Below are 20,572 nucleotides of genomic sequence, written 5' to 3' on the forward strand. Positions count from 1 at the left end.
GTACTATTACACTAACACTATCTAAAGTTGGCAAGTGTAAACACCCGGCAAGACTTCATTGACTTTATTTCAGATTTGAAGCATTAGTTTGAAGCAAGGATATTGAAGTGAACAAAAAATTGTGGAAGTTAACAGCTTTTCAGACTAACAGCTTTATACAAAAAACCATCATGACCTAAATAGGTATCTACACTTAGTTGTTTGAGACTTGAAAAAGCATATGAAAACGAAAAACTGCAATGCGACACCGCTTTGCAAGCTATTGTATCACTTTGCCCAGTGTGTATTTAAACTACTCGGGTTTATATTGCATCAAAACGCGCAAGGTTAGACCATAAATTCAAATATACTGGAACCTGGAAACAAGAACTGACGGCGAGACATAAAATTTCAATCACAAAATGTCAATATTTAACATGTATGATATATATGCAATTAGAATTAGCTACAAAATCCCAAAATTTACAATACTATTTTTTCTGGCACCGGGTTGGAACTATCAGCAGCGAGCGCCGGAACACACCTGCGAGAGGAGTTTTACTGTTCACATGGACTGGTTATGGTGATCTATTTGGGTGTGATGATGACTGCTACTGTTTCTGTCCACTCTGTCCGCTGTTGTAGAATCAAAAGAGTGGTTCATGACTGCTTCGTTGTGTTGGTTCCCGCTGCATGGTTCCTTGTGGTGTTGCATCATGTGGTGATGATGGTACGCATGGGCATAGTGGCCCATACCTGTTTGGTATCCCGACTCCGGCTGGTGTTGACTAGGGTTCCGCACGCCATTTGCATATCTCGCTGAAGATTCATCGGGACCTAAAGAACACGCACTTGAAGAACGCTTCTTAAGGGTAAATAAAGCCAATTTATCCGATAGTAATACACTTTGTTTTCGACTAAACCGGTAACATCATCACACGCTTAAGTTTTGCACAGATCAGACTTCCAACCAATTGAAAAAAGCGCTCTGGGAATACGCGTTCAAGGCTTGTTTAAGCACTTACACATCAGCTGCAGAAACAGATTTTGCGATATTAAAAATTAATTAAAATTTTGAAATAGCGGCAGGCTAATCAAACCATCACGAGCGGAAATTTGTTTAAAGATTTCCCACAAGTTAAACTAACCTTTTAAGAGTTAATTCAAAACGACCTCCGGATCTCTTTTACTATTTCCTGCCAATAGCGAAAGCAGATTCGTTAATGGTTACACTATTAGCACATTTTTAACTGTTGAATTAGTACTTAATAGGGGGCTATTCTTTTCTAGATACCATGCAATGCGGTGGCGGTGGGGGGTTGTGAAAGAGATCCCGGCCTTCAATTTGATCCAAGAGAAATTTTCAGTTCTCACGTATTCACTTGAATAAGTAATGTTCTCAGTTAAAATGTTAAACAGTTTTTTCTTTGATTTTCACAAGCAGGGAGGAAGCCGAGATGAATATTGACCAGCATCAAGCTTTAATTTAATTTACTTTGCGTACACTCACCATGCTGAAATAGAACTCATCGCTGTTACAAGAGTTGAAACGTACAAAGGTAACTGATTAAAATTGAAGGGGCCAAGGAAATTAGACGACAAGAAATTAGACGACCGTAAAGAACCGAAATTTACGGACAACCAGTATTTACTCAGGCAAAAGATAATTTAAGTCTGTAAACAAATTTCACGCAAGTTATTGTCTAAATTTCGTTCTTTTCTGATCGTCTAATTTGCTTGTCCTCTAATTTCCTAACCCCGAAACCCCGAAATTGAAACATCGAATGATAAAAATGAAAATGCTGTCAGTTTATTTCCGACAAAACTATTAATTTCGGAAATGGACTTAGATCTTAACCTGAACAAAGTTCAAAGCAGGGGACACTTCCAAGTAAAAACCAATTTTGTAAACTAATTCAGCTAGCAGTGCATGCGGCCATTTTTGTTGGATGATTAGAAATTTATCAATTCTTTATTGATTCACAAAAATTTATTATCCAAATTTTATTGTATGTCTGAGAGAAGGGTGAATCTAACGTGAAGTGTTCACATCTCTGCTGGGCTCTGACAAGTTGTCGCCATTGGTTCCGCTGCTATTCTGTTGGTACTGCTGCTGTGGGCTCTGAAAACACGCAGATTTCAATTGAGAGGGAAGTTGATGTCATCTAATATGGTAGTTTTCAAAAAACACGACGCCAAATCAAGAAAGAAAAATGCTCTGATACGGCGACGAAAAGATTAAAGACGGATAAGAAACATCGAATCTTGTTAACCATTCTACCCCTATTGCAAAAAGCGTATATGCTTAACTGTTCAATTCTTTCTGAACAAGGGGGATATTTGTTACAAGGTACCATAGGGGGGGGGGGGGGGTAGTTAACAAGATCTGAAATATCGTATATATTGGATATATTCACATTAAAAATAGAACAGTGCATGTGGAACAAAGTATAAGAGACTAATGCAATTATCTGACGTGATCACTGCCTATTAGCACAGTTGTTGTTGTTGTTGTTAGCCCACGCGGGTCGGGTTGGGCTCTTCTGTCTCCAGGTCAAGGAACTTAGCAACCTCTACCGGCCGAAGCCACAGGTCTGCTGGGGTGAGTGGGGAGGGGTTTTGGGAGCAGTTGAAAAGGTGACATGTTGTGTGGGGGGCAAGGGAACAGGTTGGGCAAAGGTGGGAGATGGAGCTGTCGAGGCGGGATAGGTAAGTGTTAAGGAGCCGGCTGTAGCCAGACCGGAGTTGGGAGAGCTTACAGCGCGTGGGACGTGGGAGAGATTTTTCAGAGGGGTCAATCTTTGGGGGAGGGATACAAATAACTTTAGACGGAGGGGTTTCGGCTAGGAACTTGGTTACAAGGGAGGTATGGTTGTCTTTTAAAATTGGTTTGTAGTAGTTAAAAATAAAAGTGGAGACTTCGTCTCGGTCGTCCAGAACTAGAGGGTGGTTTGCGTAGACTGAAAAGTCGGTTAAAATTTTCTGGGTGTCTTCTTTGAAGCAGCTTATAATTGAGGGGCGAAGTAGACGGGGAGGAGGGGGATGTGAATGTATAAAATTAATGGGATGGTGGGAACGATATGTAGAGATAAAAAATTGAGATGACAGAAGGGTATGGTGGTCTTTGACCGTTAGGATTTCAGATTCACTGTGCAGGTGGGCAGTTGAACTCATTAGATTTGATCCAGTAACAACGCGAAGGGATTGGTTTTGGGCAACCTGCAGGCAATTTATGGAGGTGTTACTTGATGCGTGGGACCATGCGGGGGCTGCATAGTCAAGTATGGGGCGAATTAAAGCTTTAAAAGTTAGGAGGAGGGTTTCTTTGGAGTGACCCCAGGTTGATCCTGCTAATGCCTTCAGGATTCCGATCCTGCGTCTGGCCTTTTCAGCGGATTGTTTGCAGTGAGTGGCAAAACAAAGTGTTGGATCAAATGTCACCCCTAAGATTGTTGGATTTTTGTTTAGGGGTAGCGCCTCGTTATTTAAAAGAACACTAGGTGTTTTATTAAATTCTTTGTTATAAGAGGAGAAAAGTGTAACTGATCCTTTAGAGGACGCGAAACTTAGTTTGCGTGAGGTGAAAAAATCGTAGAGCCTTTTTAGGTAGCTATTGAGGGAGTTTGAGGCGATATCAATATTGGAACTGCTTGCGAAGGGGTGGAAATCGTCTGCATACGAAACAAGGTTTACATTATCGGGAGGTGGCGGTGCATCATGGACATAAAAATTGAAGAGTGTGGGTGATAAAACAGAACCTTGGGGTACGCCACAGTGGATTATTCGATGGGGGGATGTGTGTTCACGGAATGAGGTGGCAGCCTGTCGACCATTAAGGTAATTACTTAGCCAGCGGACTAGACTTCTTGGGAGGGGAGTGTCATGAACGAGTTCCACAAGTGAGCGATGACACACCATGTCGAAAGCCTTAGATAAGTCAAGTGTGGCCAGTACCGTACGTTTAGGGGGGCGATTTTGGTTAAAACCGTCTGAAATGTAAAATTCGAGAGTGGAGAGAGCTGTGGTGGTGGAGTGAAAAGGGCGGAAGCCGTGTTGGTGTTTGGCGTTGGGGAGATGTTTGGTAAAGATGGGGTGAACGAGCCTCTCCAGAATTTTAACTGCTGGGCAGAGTAAGGATATAGGTCTGTAAGATGTTGATTGTTTAAGATCCTTATTGGGCTTTGGAAGCGGTGCAATTTTTGAATTTTTCCAAATTTGGGGGATAATGTTTTCGGACAAAGAGATATTAAAAAGGTATGTTAAGTATTGAGTAGCAAGTGGGCCGAGATGTTTAAGATGTATATTACAGAGGCCGTCGGGACCTAGCGCTCGCGATGGTTTGCTGTCTGCAATGGCTTGTTTAGTATTTTCAGGGGTAAAAATTGGGCTGTCTGACAGTGGTAGTTTGGCAATTTTTCTTCTCGTTATACGAAGGAGTTTGTCAGAGGCGTGGGGTCTGGCATTGGTGAATTGTTTGTTAAAAGAGCTGGTAATATCACGAGGTGAGTGTATGGGTTTAGAGCCAAAAGTAATGGGGTGTCTTCCTGCCACGGGCTTAGATCCATTTAAGGAGCGTACCACTTTCCAGAACTTTCTGGCACCAGTGCGGTAGTCGCAAGTCCGGAGGAATTCTCGCCATTTATTTTCTTTGTCCTTTGCTGTCTGTTTCATGAGTCTACAGTTCAGTTGGGATATGACTTCTGGGGGGAGATTTTGTTTTCGGCTTAAATCTCTTTCGGCGGCTAGGGCAGTGGACTCGGGGGAAAGAGAGGGAGTGAAGTGGCGAATACGGCCAGCGGGGATGTGGTGGCGTGCTGCCCTGAGCACCAGGTCCCTCAAGAATTTCTCTCCAGCGGCAACTCCGGAAGGTGGAACCGCTGAAAAGAAACCCTCCTCAATTTCCTCTGTGAATTTGATCCAATCTGCTTTTAAAAAATTTACAAAAGTCCTTTTAGGCGAAAAATTTATAAAATCATCCAAGGGTAGTTCTAGAAGAATGGGTAGGTGATCTGATCCTAGAGATTTAATTGGGGTCCATGATGTGGAGAGTAAGAGCGATTGGGATGCGAGGGAAATATCTGGTGACGAGAGTTGGTTTTCTGAGTTAAAAGGGACTCTGGTTTGTGTGTCATCATTTAATGGAGCAAAGGTGGATTCGGTTATTTCATTGCTAAGTACAGAGCCGCGTTGATCTTCCTCGATGTTGGAGTTCCATAGTTGTGAATGTGCGTTGGCATCTCCGAGTACTAAGGCGTCCCCAGGTTCAAGTAGTTCGGCAAGGGACGCAGAGTAACCAGGGGGACAGCTCGAGCGAGGGGGGATGTAGAAATTATAAATACGAAGCTTGGATGAACTGGCTACCACTGATATGCCCATAGCCTCTAGTGTTCCATCGTTGTTAATATTTATTTCTTCGTATTGTATCGACTCATGTATGGCTATGAGAAGACCGCCCCCTTCTTTTTCTCGATCTTTTCTAATTAAAGTGTAGTGTGAGCCAAGTGAGGGGTTTCGAGATTTCTTTCTTAATTTAGTTTCTTGGAAGACAGCAATATGAATTTGATTTTGAGATAAGAAAGCAGCAATTTCGGGTGCTTTTCCGGAGATACCGTTGCAATTAAATTGAAGGATTTTTAAAAGGCCTTTGGCAGGGTGTGGTGAACTATTTACATTATTAACAGCAGTATGATTAAAATGGTTGTTTGAACTTGAGTTATTTACACTATTTACACGATTACGATTTGCGCGATTTTGGGAGGAGGAATTATTATTCGAGGAGGTGGGAAGGGTGGGAGGGGGAGGGGGGTTAGGGAGGTGGGGTTGGGGGGCGGTTAGGGAAGTTGAACAAGTTTGGGAGTTGGGGGTGGTCAAGTTAGAGGACCTGGTGCCTGGGGGAGGTAAAATGTAGGTAGAGGTACAGGTAGGGCAATAGTAGTCAAGGTGGTGTTGGTTAAGGTGGGTAAGACCACTACATTTAAGGTGAATGTAACCACAGATGTGGCACCAGACGCTGGGCTGGGTGCGTTTGATGCGGAAAGAGCAAGGGGAGCAAAAGTAAGGCCCTGGACCAGGGTTTGGATTAATGCCGGAGCGGAGTAGTAGTATAAGGATGAGCAGACGGAGCAGCCTGGCCGGCTTCAGACGCTCCGTAACCGAAAACCCGGAGACTTCGGAGCTTCTCCCGACCCAATGGGAGGGGGGGCTTGACGCCATTTGCATCTTGGTGGGGCCCAAGATGTCGGATCCACCACTGGAAGGCGGCGTCGTCTGGATCCTGTTAACCATTCTACCCCTATTGCAAAAAGCGTATATGCTTAACTGTTCAATTCTTTCTGAACAAGGGGGATATTTGTTACAAGGTACCATAGGGGGGGGGGGGGGGGTAGTTAACAAGATCTGAAATATCGTATATATTGGATATATTCACATTAAAAATAGAACAGTGCATGTGGAACAAAGTATAAGAGACTAATGCAATTATCTGACGTGATCACTGCCTATTAGCACAGTAATGAATGATCTATAGAACATACAAATTGTTCATACCGTATATGCTGCCATCATGAAATTGTCGAACATTCCGTTGTGATTGGCTGGATTGAATGCATGCATGGGATCCCCTGGCATTCCATGTGGGGGCATCATCATGTGTGGGGGCGCCCCTCCATTGGCCCCTGGGTGGTGAGGAGGAGGGGGCATGCCCATCATCGGCAAGAAAGGGGGAGGGGGCGGCAACATGGGCATGGAAGTGTCGAATCCCATCCACTCGTCTGAACACAAACACACAACAACTTGATCATATGAAGTACGCGCTAGAGTCAAACTGATACAATAGCAGTTATCTACCACCTCGAAATAACTCCCGACCACCCAACCAAATATAAAAATACATCGTTATTTAAGACAAATGACAACTAAAAAATAACGTTTTATTTTTATTATAAAAAAGTTCGTTCGTCTATTAATTGATCAGCCACATACACAGATCATGGTTACAAAACGATTTGTTTTTCCTTTTTTAATTCTCATCAATAGCCATGTATTGAAGATTTCACCCTGGCTCAGTAAACAACTCGCCTAAATGAAAAATCACAAGTGCTAACCAGAAGATTCACAACCATTAACCAGAAGATTTACCCGTTTGATACCTGGATTGCTAATTAGTAGCCCATATACCCACCCGCTCAAATTAATAGGCATATAAATTTTTAGCATGTTCTTATTTGATTTACCTTCAAACGACACGTTTCTCTCGCGGTTTTCATCTGTCAAATTCAAGCAATTTTATAATTTAGATGTAAAATAGAAAAAGCATTGCTCCGCAAAAATTAACGAAGTAAAAATGAGCTTCTTTGGCCTTTGGAGGATTTTTTTAACGGAAAACATGAAGCTCTACCAGTACATATAAGCTACAACGCCGTTCATGAAAGGAACGAGTGTTGTAGCTTATAAAAACCCTTTCATTAGTAATTCGAAACATTAAAAATTATTTCAAAGGGTCTGCACGAAACAACCCTCTTAGAAATTGTAAATTTCTGCAAATAGTCAAGCAAATAAATATGAAGCGAGATGTGTGAGGAGCATAACGCGCCATTAAAGCTGTCTGGCCGAAACGTGTCTCATTTATTTCAAAATTTTCTTAAAGTGCGAAAAAAACCAGTCTGCATTTTCGCTAATCAGACTAAATTAATACAACAGATGCGACGCAAAAAACCTGACACAGAGCGAAGTATGCATGCATAAATATGACCGATTATGCTACAGGAAAAACTGAAAGAGTAAAACTTTGAGTCTACATAATTTCTGAAGTGACGCACGCCAATTATGAGTCTACATAATTGGTAAGTTACGCAAGGCAATTATGACCCAGTAGCAGTACCATCCAATTTGAAAAAAAAATTTACCAAGTAACATGCCTAAATTTATAGAGCGGACGCATTTGAACTAGTGTACGAAAAAGTTCATTAAAAACATCCGACCCTGCCCAGGTTCGAAACCTCTTATTTTGTTACAGGTTTCCTTCCCTACCTCTACGCTATAGATCCATGATACCTTGAAGCTAAAGTGCTATTTGTATAATAGTCTGTGTTAATATCCGTAGCATTGGCTGTACTTGATAGCTGGTTATTGATCTTATGCACATACTGCAATAAAAGAACATTTTCAAAACGAATACTAATATTTGCGACTTAGTTGGAAAAAAGAGGGTTCATACTACCACACAAGCTTTGCTTGAGAAAAAAAAGGTTGAAAAGATACCCTAAAAATTTCTGAACAATTTAATTGAAAAAATAACTATAAACAATAACCTGAAAAGCTGAAAAAGATACAGCTACAAAAACTTCATGGGTGTGTAGAAAAAAAGTTCAAAAACAGCCTTAAAAAGAATTGAAAATCAATTACCTGTTGTCTTTGTTTTAGCAAAAAAAAAAAAAGCCATCTTCACGTCGTTTTTTACACTTAATAAAGTTTTATAGAAAAGAAAATACTTTCATAAATCTAATAAGAACAACTTTAAGAACATAATATATACACTCATAAAGATTTTTGCTCGTCACTTTTTCGATAAAACAAACCAAATTTGAGAAAATTGGATCAATAAATAATTTTTCTTTTCCGCTGGGAAATCTGAAAAATAAACTCTACTTTTGAAACTGAAGTCATTAAAATCTTTTAGTGCTATTTGCACACTTTTGGTTAGCAAAATTTGCATTGCTTAGAGAAAATTAAATTGAACACAGAGGCGAAGTTGCACTTCGCATACACAAGCAAAATATGACCGATAACGCTACTGGGAAAAACTGAATGAGTAAAATTCTGAGTCTACAAAACTTTTTAAGTGCCGCACACCAATTATGAGTCTACATAATTGCTAAGTGACGCAAGCTTATTATGATGCATTAGCAGTACCAGTCAATTTGAAAAAAAAACTTACCAACAAACATACCTCAATTTTTAGAGCGGACGCATTTTAACTAGTATACGAAAAAGTTAATTAAAAACATCCGACCCTTTCCAGGTTCGAACCCTCTTATTTTGTTGCTGGTCGCCTTCCCTACCTCTACGCTACAGATCCATGATAGTTGGAAGCTAAAGTGCTATTTGTCATATAATAGTCTGTGTTAATATCTTTAGCATTGGCTGTACTTAATAGCTTGTTTAAGTACAGCCAACGCTTAATAGGCGGCACTCAATAGCTTGATATTGGTTATCGATCAAAATGAACAATATTTGCGACTTAGATTGAAAAAAAGACAGTTAATACTATAACACAAGCTTTGCAGTTTTTTGCAGTTGTTTGAATTTTGAAAAATTTGATTCCAAAAAGGCGCTAAAACACTCAAACTTAACTATTGTTACCCAAGTAAAATTAAGTTTTTACGTTTTAAATTAAGCTATTATAAGCTTTTATGCAATTAAAATGAAACAAAAAATTAAAACAGACTGGGAAAAATTTCTCGAAATAATATGGTTCGAATCACGACTGTAAGGGCTTTACTATGATATATCACTCAACCCAGTCCGATCATTACTTGTGGTACCTGATTTTGCGTGGAAAACAAAGAACTAAAACACACCCGAATACAAAGTTCCTCCCCATTTTCAATGGTCGCAATAATAAATTCCAAACAATATCAAACCGCATAAAAAATTAATTTTGATCGTGAAAAACCAAACGATCTAAATAAGTGTCATCATTTCGTTCATTGACACTTGGCAAATGAAACTTTAGTTTGCTCAATAACACTCAGTTAGTTGAACATTTAGTCGAGTGTGCATTAACCATCCGAAGTATGAACCAGCCGTAAATAATGTCATTTGAAACAAGCTAGCATAAATGTAACAATCGTTACACACTTTCATAACTGCTACTCATTTGCTAAAAAAAACTATTATGTAACAGTTACACATTTTTTAGATCCAATGCGAACACCTCCTGCTATTCGCATATTAACCAGCTGCCCTTTCCAAACTGCATTATTATCTTTCTCCATGAACATATCATATCGCTCACCGGTATATGTCGGCGAACTGGAGCGCCTGTTCCTGGTCTTTCTTGAACTTTGGTTACCCGAAGACTTCCTAGCGCCCTCTGAAACAAACCCATACACCATAAAAAAGAAATACTTCGCTAAAAAACCACTTGCGCAAATGAACTATACAAAATACGGGGTTCAATCAGCAAAAGTTCGCTACTCGCTGATACGAAATTGTGGCTCCGTTTTACACTTCCGGACAAATTTATTAAAATGAAGATTAAGCATGCAATTTGGTCATCAAGGTCACGCAGAAAAAAATGTCCATAAACTTGGTACAGTTGGTAATTAAGTGAAAAAATACTAGTTTTCCTAAAATACCGAACGAAAATACCTCTTACATTGCTGATTTCATTCATGGATGATGATTCATGGATGTATGACCATCGAACTTCATACCTTTTGACCTGGAGGTGGAGGACCCTTTGGGAGCGGGTGATTCCTCATCCGGAACGCTGTCGGCATCCACGTGCGTCAGTCTAAATATTAATTGTTTAAAATTTGCTCCAGAAGGCAATTAAAAATTACATTTGAAACAGGTGAAAAGGTTTAGCGGACAGGATTCAAAGAGTTCAATTGATTTCAGTTAATATTGCGGTTTCAATGTTGAATCTCATATTTTGTTCGAAACGTTCTTGGTAAAAATAATTATACAATTTCGCAACCAGAAACACTGAAACCAATAAAACTCACCAGCAGAAATTGAAAACGTTTGTTTTTACCTTTTCCTTAGAATGTCATTATCTCGTTGCATCAGCTGCAGTTTCTGCTCCAGTTTACGCGAGTTGATCTGAAAAAGAAACCAGCAAAAAATGACTGGACGAAAGGATTGCGAGTATAATGAAATCTTAGTGGCAGCACGACTAATTGCAGATTTAGATTTCTTAGTGCTTTTTTGTTCTTGAATTGGGCGCATACTGCCTACCCATGATGTGTGAAGTGACTTTTCCAGTTTGGAGATGTCTTCCTTATTTCTAGCCTCCGTCGTCTCCAGAAGCGCCCGCATCTCTTCCGCCTGTTGTCTGCAAATATAAAACCACGGTCCATTATTCTGCAAGCTTGATCTTATCGATATAAAGAGCCCATGTCTTCTAGTTCCTTCCTTATCCTTTGGAAAAACTTTCTACTGACTTTCTGTATTTCCGCTATTTTTTAACATTCAATGATTTTTCCAAATAAGACTTGTACTGAAATTTCTGATTGCTCAGCCCAAGTCCAGTTTTTTTGTCAAATCGCAGCCAACAGGCAGTAAGAATTGACTTCGCTCGCATAAACTGACGGATGTGTTTTTAGTACTAGAAAATTCTTGGTGACAGGAGTCAATTATTTATCGGCGCTTTAATACAGCATCATTGATCTTACTAATTAGTACAGTGAACCAGATTCAAAAACATAGCCCACTGGCAGTTGAAAAAGAAAAATGAACGCAAGGAATCAGAAAAAAAAAACTGACTTGTTTTTTTGAAAAAACTTGTACTTTCGAATTTTAAAGAATAAATAACTGTCTTTTAAGCTCTTTGAATTTCACGAACAATTATGATGGACGCTTTTTTGATAAAATTAATCCATTTTGAGAGCACTGAGCTAATACACTATAATCCTTTTTTGAAAATTAGAAGTCGATCATGTTTCTTAGTGACCTTTACACTTTTGCTGTTCGATAGTGGAGTTTGCCTCCTTTTAACGAAGGAAATGAAGTGAACTTAACTAAAAATCAAATTGGAGAAAATCAAAATTGAACGTGAAATTGAGCGTGAACAAATTTTAGAACTTTTTCCTGAAAAAAAAAACAAAAAAAATCACCAAGACCTATATAAGAGTCTTTAATACGTTCATGACTCTTATAAAAGAAACAAGATTCAAGTGAAAAAACTGACTTGTATGACAGTGAGCTCTCGGTGGCCGAGTGCTTGACTGTTTCGGCCGTGCTCAGCAAATGGTTGATTTGGAACTTCTGTTGTTGCATCTCTCCTATCTCCTTTCTCAACTCCGCCTCTGTCGATTTCCATAACCTTAAAAACGTGAAACCATTGAAAAGTATAACAATTATAATTTCAAGCTAGAAACTTATAGCCAAATATTGTATGAAATTGTTTGGCGAAGTCCAATTTTGGCTGACCAATTCTGAATTTTTGTACATGCGCCTTAGATGCCAATACAGATTAATTTTGAGTCATTGAGGCAAAAAAGCATATTCGAACCGCGGCTCCGAAATTTCGAGTAAAAAGAGTCTTTTTGGGTCTTATGCATAATGAGAAAATCAGTTTCACTGCCAAGCGACTTCTTTTCAGTAGTCTTTACTACCTAAACCCTCCCCACTTTACACTAGCCTCAAATTTACTACAAAACTGCGTATAAATAGTAAATATGTTTAGTCAGCTTAGGAGATATGGATGAAATTACAAATTTTCAACAAATTCTAAAAAACATTAAAAAAAAATCTTTTCCTGATAGCGAAAAAAGCATGCATAGCTAGGGTAGGGGTTTGTGGGTCATATGGCCCCGTTGTCTATCCTCTCCGAGTCTCATTTTAAAAATTACTTATAACGATGAATTGCCAAATTTATGTAACGAATGACCGGAGAAATTTTTCTTTCTTTCATTCTTTCTAGTAACTAGTATATTAATTAGACCAAATGCCAAACTTAATTACAATCGGACAAGAAGAACAATTGAATTAGTAATAAATCGGGGGCGGTGGGGACGGGGCAAAGGAGCTTATTTTTTTTTACCTCTGAACCACTTCGAATTCAATAGTCTTCTTCCCCAGTCGTTTCTCACTCTCATTCTGTTTACTCTCAGCCGACACTGCACGAGCTGCAACAAAACAAAGCATCTCATTTTAAATGACGAACAAAAACTATTTGTACACTCAAAAAAAATTAAGGTAAATTTGCTTCAAAAAATACCTTAAAACACCTTAAAAATTAAGGTAAATTTGCACTACCTTAAGTACACCTTAACTTACCTTAAAACACCTGAATAATTTACCTTAAATCACCCTAAAAGTTAAGGTGCATCAGCCTTCAAAAACACCTTAAATATCCATACATACATTCATACATGCATACATACACACACAAATACATACATATATACATAAAGAAACTTTTTTCCTTATATGGTTGAATTGAAATTTTGATAGGTTGACTACGAGATCCAATGTTTATCTTAAATTCCCTTCTTCCTGTTTAGTTAAATTCATTCCTATATTTTTTAGTTAAAGTTAAAGTTAAGTTAAAGTAAATTACCTTAATTCAGTTAGGGTAAATTTTACTTTAATATTTTTTAAGGTAAAGTTAATGTAATGTTAGGGTAAATTTTACCTTAATTTTTTTTACCTTCAACCAATTAGAGTAATTTTACCTTAACATTTTTTTGAATGTAAGCAAGAGATTATTATCATGAAGAAGTTGAATCGCAACAATAATCATAGGCATAGTCAATATACCGATGGAAAAAAAATAAACCCGAGTAACAAAAAACTACTGGTGTTTTGGGATTTTTAGTTTAGAATTTATTTAGAATTTTTTTTAATTAGTGGAAATATTTAGAATTTGTTTTAAAATATCTCCACTTTCAAATTTCGAAGAAAAAGAATGTATGGCCTTAAGGCTCTTAGAATTCCAAGAACTGTTGCTTTTCTGATTAAGCTAAGCAATTTTCTGAAAACTTCATTTTACACAGAGGCGAAGCGAGAACACGACCAAAAAGCAGCTCTATCAAGTAAAAAAAAGTAGATACAAGCCTCGAATTAGCAAAAACTCGGCTGCGCGTAGGGTGGTTTGACAATGCAATCTTGAAACTTTGAGTCTCACGCACTATCCACTCAGCCACGGATGCTTTAGTTCCCCAAAAACTAGCCACTTATCACCAGGCTACTTAAGCTAATAAATTGCCAATTCGATACCGCAAAAGGGGTACCAAATACAGGAAGACAAAATATTGCATGTAATAAATTGAAAAGCATAAAGCCAAATAATGTATACATTTTGCATCTCAAAAAAAGTGCGAGATTCATTGAAGTGGAAAATTTCTGAAATTGAGCTGTTTATCATTCTACTGCTGTTTGAAACAATTAACTTTTTCGGTTCATTTGATGAATTAAAAATGCATCAACTGTGTTAAATTCTTACTAATCAAATGTTAAAGCACATATCACATTATTTTGCTAACTTTTATTTGCGACTTAGGTAGGAAAAAAAAGAAAGTTCATACTAATACACTCGCTTCGCAAGTGTAAACAAGGAAATAAAGTTAACTTAACCAGAAATCAAAAGACAAACCGCAAAAACCAAACTTAAGCGTCAACAAATTTCAAGAGTTTTCCAGGGAAAAAAATCATCACGACCTCTATAAGAGTTTTCACTGATTGAGCTATACAGAGAAAAACTATCAAAAACAACAACTTTTTTGCTATAAATACTCCAAACCTTTCACAATAGATCTCATACCAGTACTATGGGCACTGTAAGTGGGCAATTTAACTTGTAAGCCAATTTCTGCAGATTATTTCTGAGGAAAAAGAATTCATGAAACTTCAATCGACGTATTAAACCTATGCAAAGGGTCAAAAGAGATATCGTATTTCGAATATTTACACAGAGACGAGGCTCCGCTTTGCAAACACAAGCGAGAAAATGAAAATGCAGCTCTATAAAAAAGAAAAAGTAGAAATAAGCCTGGAATTAACAAAACTTTAGCTATGTGTCGGATTCAAACCAGCGACCTCGAGATTTGAGTCACGAATAAATTACCTTCGCATGCAGCTGCCTTGTCCGTTTGTTCCTGGAGTTTGGCCACTATCTCTGAATGCAATGACTTCAGAGCCTCCAGCTCTTCCTTAATCTGAAACGGATCGTAGTTGACTTGTAATGAATAATGAGTATATCTAGTGGTCTTTTAATAGGACTCCTAATAATAAAACTACAAAATTATGATCCCAGTTAAATTAATATTTCCGACTACCACTGAAAAATCCAAATATCTGCACTCGGAACATTTTTGATATGCGTCTATTTGCTACTTTAACAAACCTTGGCGGCGTTGAATATCTGTTCGATCTTTTCTGCCGCTGATTTCTCATCATCGCCGTCTCCACTGTCAGTGTCCAAGTCGGCATCAAACTCATCCCACCCTTCTCCATTCTCCTCTTTCTCTTTGCCCTCTTTGTTCGCTGCAGTTACTGAAGACTTCTTCCTTTTGCTTCCTCCACTACCATTACCATTATTTCCGCTCAGAATAGATTGCACTTCACTACTTGCTAGGGTTCGCTTTAGCACCTACTCAACACAGCAGAAAGTCAACATTTATCTCCGAGGTAAAAAAAACCAATTAGCAAATATTCAACAGAGAGGTGCGACGCTGAGCTTCGCATCACTTGCGACACAAAAATGCATGACAAAATCATAGTTGTCAATTTTTTGAACAAAATTTGCTGAGCCCAAAATATCCGGAACAAAATTACCAGCACCGTTATAAAATTTACAAGGAGCTTTTGCAATGATAGAAAGAAGCCGAACTTTTTGAGAACAAAAAAAGTCCTTTCTCTGCAACTAAGGCGACAAAAATATACATACTCTAAAATGGCCACAAAACTAGACAATAATTAACTAAGGCAGGCAATAAAATAGCCTAAAATTTTCATTTTGAATAAAAAAAACAGGTCCGGACTGGAATCAAACCCACTGGTGTTGTCGTCTCAAGCATAGGTGTTACAGCAACCTGGAGGAAAGCTGAACCTTTCGCCACGGGAACTAAGCCGACAAAAATCAACAAACTCTCGTTTGCAGAAGAAAAAACGGGTCCCGGCCGCATTCGAAAAAAAGTTTACTAAAGTTCCAGGAGTCGGCTTCACTTGTTATATCAACCCTTTGTTATACCTCATGGAAGAAGTTTAGACATTGAAACATGGGAATAATGATTTCTTTCCTCACCTTAATGTCTTCCTGCAGTTTCTCTATCACGTCGTCCTTGCTCTTTGCCGCCAACTCAACCAAGGCCAATTTCTTCCCCAGTCCATCTCTATCCGCGTTCAATTGCTCAATTCTGAAAAATGGAAAGAATGGAAAACCCTGGAAGGAAAAATGACACAAGTCAGCCAATAATAAGCATTGCAAACCAAACTTTCTAAATTCTTTTTGTTGGGCAAATTTCTAGAAAATTGAATGGTTAATTTTTTCTTGATGAAGTTGAGTAGAACTAATCCGTGGCTTTTTTGTCTTCATGGCAAAGCTAGCAGTTGAAATCGAAGTCTGAACAAAACACGGTGATCAAATGAGATCTTTACACGCAATCTTCAACCCCTCTTTATTCGTTAAGCAAAAACCCCAGGAACTTCTAAAAAAAACAGTATATAAAAAAACAAATTTCAGTATTTTTGACTGCTTCTTGCAATGACTCCAGAAGTGCTATATTTGGAACATAGAAATGTGCAGTTCAGCGGCACGTTTAGAGCTGTAACTGCTCCTCTTTCCCGAAAAATGAGCCAGAAAAATTGACGCTTCTCTTGTGGAATAAATTAAAAATGAACACGGGATGTTTCGACCCTCTCACGACTCGCTTCACACTCTTCACTGCACATAGTGTCTGAGACTTAAGACGAGGTGGTATGCGCTATTAAGTTTCAGACTGGAAAAGTTTGAGGGAGGAAATGTGTGAAGTCCATCAAAAGTGAAGTTGCTTACGTTGCTTGCAAGGCCTCTGAGTGTTGCCTCTGCGACTGAATTTGTTCGTGCTGTGCTTCCAAGTCGATTCGGAGTCTCGCATTTTGCTCCTGCAGCACCCCACACGACTCTGACATGCTCGAAGACTTCTGGCTGAGCTGGAAACAATTCAAACATTCAGCAAATAATTAATTATACTTCCAGAATGAAATTAACAAAGCAGTGGCAGCAAATAACTCCTTGGCACATAAAAAGTTTATTTCATCCCTGCTGTGTCGTTTTTTTTCATACACCGTTCATGAACTTTATCAAGTTGAACTTTCCTCGATTGAAGACAAGTCTCCAACAAGCTGCAATTGCACTAATTTCGAAGTGTGGACCAACTTAAGCTGCAATTTACAGAGGAAAAGGGGCAATAAAAACATTTCACGTTATCTTTAACCATAGCCAACAGACAGTTGGAAAAGAGTTAATGAATGCATGTAAACAAAAAACACTGACTTGTTTTATGAAAAAACCTCAATTTTCGAATTACATCACACTTTCAAATCTAGAAGTCGATCACGTTTTTCGGGACCTTTAACATTTTTGCTGTTCGATAAAGGAGTTAGTCTTCCTTTTAATAATGGAAATGAAATTAAAAAATCAAAAGTCAAACCGCGCAAAAGTAAATTAGAGCCTGAACAAATTTCCTGAAAATAAAAACGAAAAAAAGACCATCGTGACCTACTTAAGAGTCTCAACTGCGTTCAACGACTCTTAAAAAATTCTTTGTTTAACCTGGAACAAATCCTCTTCCTTGTGTTTTTTGGCGGCCACTTCCTGCTCATAGAGCTGTTTGGTCTCCAATAATTCTCCTTCCATCTGTCTCACAATGGCCATATTGCGTTGGTTGTCCTCCTAAAACACCCATGACTCGGTAACGCATTTATTAAGTAGTCACAATTTCTTTCACAGTTTTTGAAAGAAGACTGTTTGAAAGAAAACTGGTCCAGCGTATCAATTATATTAAATGAATTAATATATCTTTAATCATACAAGGATTGAGAAAATATTTAACGCTATTTTTCGGTTGTACGCAACTAAATATTGCAGCATAAGTTCAGGCCAGACCACCCCCCAAAACCATATTTAAATAAAATGAAAAAGCAAAAACTTCCGGCCTTTCTCAACATTGAGAACTTTTTTACCAAAACTTTTCATTGCAATTTGAACCACGACTAAAAAGGCCTTAATTTCCTTTGGCCCTATTTGAAGTTTATCCTGATACCTAGATCTGAGCGCAAAAAAAACACCTGAAGAGTAAAAAATTCTTACGCTTTGGGGGTCAGAACAACACCAAGATAGAACACCTTTTGACTTACCTCCAGTTGTCTGATGAGATTGGCGGCTGTTTTAACTTCCGAGTCTGACTTTGCCTTTTCGCCCATCAGATTCCCGTATTGCACCTTCAGGTTCTCAAACGCCTGTCGAAGTTTGTCGAACTCTTCGGCGAAAGCCTCTTTCTAAACGAATCAACAGAAAACTATATAAACGTTTTTTATTAGCCTCCGGTCCTGCTCAATGCAGGACCAACCATGGGGGAGTATATCAACGTAATCAAGCCCCGTTATCTTTCAGAAAAACAATCAACATACGCTGTAATGGTGCCGATAACTTCCATGCAACTACAAGTTACGTGATTTTTAAAAAATAATTATTTGCTGGCAAATGCTGTATCAACCTCCAAGGTGATATAAACTGCATTCAACAATGTATCTGGGTACATTATTGCATAAAAACAACCGCTTTATCAAAAACTTACTTTATCAAATAGTTATTTCACCTCAAATTACTTCGTATATTTAAATGCGTATTTAACAATTTGGGCAACTTCAATACCTCGGAGTCGAATGAATCAATCTTGCGTTTCATGTCCGCTTTTTCCCTCAACAGAGACAGTTGTCGTCTTTCAAATTCTTTCACGTTTGTAGCCAGCGGATCATTGTCGGTGAACGCCTGTGAACAAAAAACAATCACTCAACGCACGAACTTACAACACTTCTTGAAAAACCGAATCAAAGGAAAAAGCATCGAGGCTTCAACTAAACATTTCCGCCCATATGATGATAATGATGATGGCTTTACCACCTATTCTTCTCACCAAGATGCAGTATAATCAAAATGCTTAGCAAAATAAATTCGTCTTGCGATCTCGTTTGAATTTCTCGCAAATATTCAAATTGCGCACAAAATAGGCAGAGCGTTCCATGTGACTGCTCAATTATCAACAATCGACCTCTTGTGTAGTTCAGAGGGGCAGATCGTTTCTTCATAATTCCTTCTTCTTTTTGATCTTCGTGAGGGTTTGGGCAAAAAAGAAACTAGTCAGATAGCATGGGACACTTTTATGGTGATTTTCGAACATCAGACACACGACGTTCGTAATGTACCTTTGGTATAACTGGAAGTCAATGTAACTTTGAGGAATGGACTGGTGCGACAGTTACGCCTGGCCTTGTCAGCAAGCCTAGCAGTCGCATTTTGAATTCATTGTAATTTGGGATCTACTTAACAATCTCCATCCCTTTCAAGAAAGGGGGGAGATTGTTAAGTAGGTGAAAATGGTCGATTTTTCAACCAATCAGAATGCAGCAAAATTATAATTCTCAATAGAAAGCTCAGTGCTAATTTACTGTATTTATTTATAGGGGTGGAGATTCTTAAGTCGGTACCATAGGGGGGGAGGAGATTGTTAAGTAGATCCGTAATTTGTTCAGTCTTTCTGGCAGAATAGAAGACATTGAGTTGCAATCGTCCGGCAGATGAGAAAAAAACAAATGGCAAATAAATAGGCAAAAGCAAATTATACAGACTATTATATTTCCAAAGTCATGGAGTTTTCAAGATTAAAACCAAGAATTTCTAAAATGTGAATCATTTCAATACGACATTCAACGAAGTCCAAACGACTTCACGAATAAAAGAGTCTTCTTTTTTGCCGAGAAGCAAATAATGCCTGTCTTTCCGTGTAGAATTTCAATTGAAGCTAGTTGAAAAATCGCTCATTAACTGCCATATAAAAAAACTCCTTTCAATAAGTTACTTGAGCAATACACGCGGAGACTTCACTTCGTATTCATTTTGGTAAAAATGGAGCATATAACGGACTAATAATCTCAGGAAAGATTAAGAGAGAATAAATTAGCGGCTTGACGAGAATGATATAAAAACTCAAGTTCACCGATATTTTCTCAATTTTAGAATGATCAATGAATTATATACTTGATGAAAAATTGGTCAGGAAAGTTCGTTTACCCGTTTGAGTAGAGAGAAGAGGCAGTAGGGGATAGCGAGGAAGACGAGGAGGAGAGTCCAGAACCAGAGTGGCAGCTGGAACACCTTCTCCCGACACAGCCATCCCACACTCGCAGAATACTAAACACATAAACACACCACTCAATCTTACTCATCATGTAACTAAGTATAGTTGTGTCGATTGCCCAACACCGACTGATTTTCATCCTAACTTGTGTCGAAAGTTTAACTACTAAGTTTGTATCTGCTAAATGCACATGCACATTTTGACGTGATGTCAGTCCTTCTAATGCGCTCTTCGAAATTTTTGCAACTATTTCCCGGCAATGTATTTCTCCATATAAATCACTAAATAGCCCAGAAGTTGAAGATGAACTATTGAAAACGAATGGCAATTAAAGGACTAGCAAACACAATTTTCAGGCATTCGGTGTTTCAAGCATGAGAAATTTTAAAATCATTGATCGGCGTTGAAAATTATTTGGAATCTCTCCCAGTTTCGCCAAAATAAAACAAGACTGCTCGTATCAGGGCGAAGCCCTGAATGTTCCGACTGCCTTTTAAGGTCTATGAAGCAGTAATAACTTGAAAAAA

General features: G+C 38.5%; 1 protein-coding gene across 1 annotated transcript in view; it reads right to left on the minus strand.

Moving 5' to 3' along the window:
• Nucleotides 1–322: 322 nt before the first annotated feature.
• Nucleotides 323–20,572, minus strand: part of LOC134847869 (uncharacterized) — a 68,746-nt gene continuing 48,496 nt past the window's right edge. The window contains exons 10-27 of the mRNA XM_063865122.1: nt 19,979–20,098; nt 18,563–18,679; nt 18,046–18,186; nt 17,462–17,581; nt 16,703–16,839; nt 15,953–16,064; nt 15,053–15,298; nt 14,774–14,864; nt 12,749–12,833; nt 11,894–12,028; nt 10,942–11,038; nt 10,739–10,806; nt 10,416–10,495; nt 9,995–10,072; nt 7,212–7,244; nt 6,526–6,749; nt 2,017–2,101; nt 323–816 (exon numbers count right to left, since the gene is read on the minus strand). Coding sequence (XP_063721192.1) covers nt 545–816; nt 2,017–2,101; nt 6,526–6,749; nt 7,212–7,244; nt 9,995–10,072; nt 10,416–10,495; nt 10,739–10,806; nt 10,942–11,038; nt 11,894–12,028; nt 12,749–12,833; nt 14,774–14,864; nt 15,053–15,298; nt 15,953–16,064; nt 16,703–16,839; nt 17,462–17,581; nt 18,046–18,186; nt 18,563–18,679; nt 19,979–20,098 — 2,241 coding nt within the window. The 3' untranslated portion in view covers nt 323–544. The remainder of the gene's footprint in view (nt 817–2,016; nt 2,102–6,525; nt 6,750–7,211; nt 7,245–9,994; nt 10,073–10,415; nt 10,496–10,738; nt 10,807–10,941; nt 11,039–11,893; nt 12,029–12,748; nt 12,834–14,773; nt 14,865–15,052; nt 15,299–15,952; nt 16,065–16,702; nt 16,840–17,461; nt 17,582–18,045; nt 18,187–18,562; nt 18,680–19,978; nt 20,099–20,572) is intronic.

The sequence above is a fragment of the Symsagittifera roscoffensis genome, chromosome 6 (assembly GCF_963678635.1).
Source record: "Symsagittifera roscoffensis chromosome 6, txSymRosc1.1, whole genome shotgun sequence".
Taxonomy (NCBI): Eukaryota; Metazoa; Xenacoelomorpha; order Acoela; family Convolutidae; genus Symsagittifera; species Symsagittifera roscoffensis.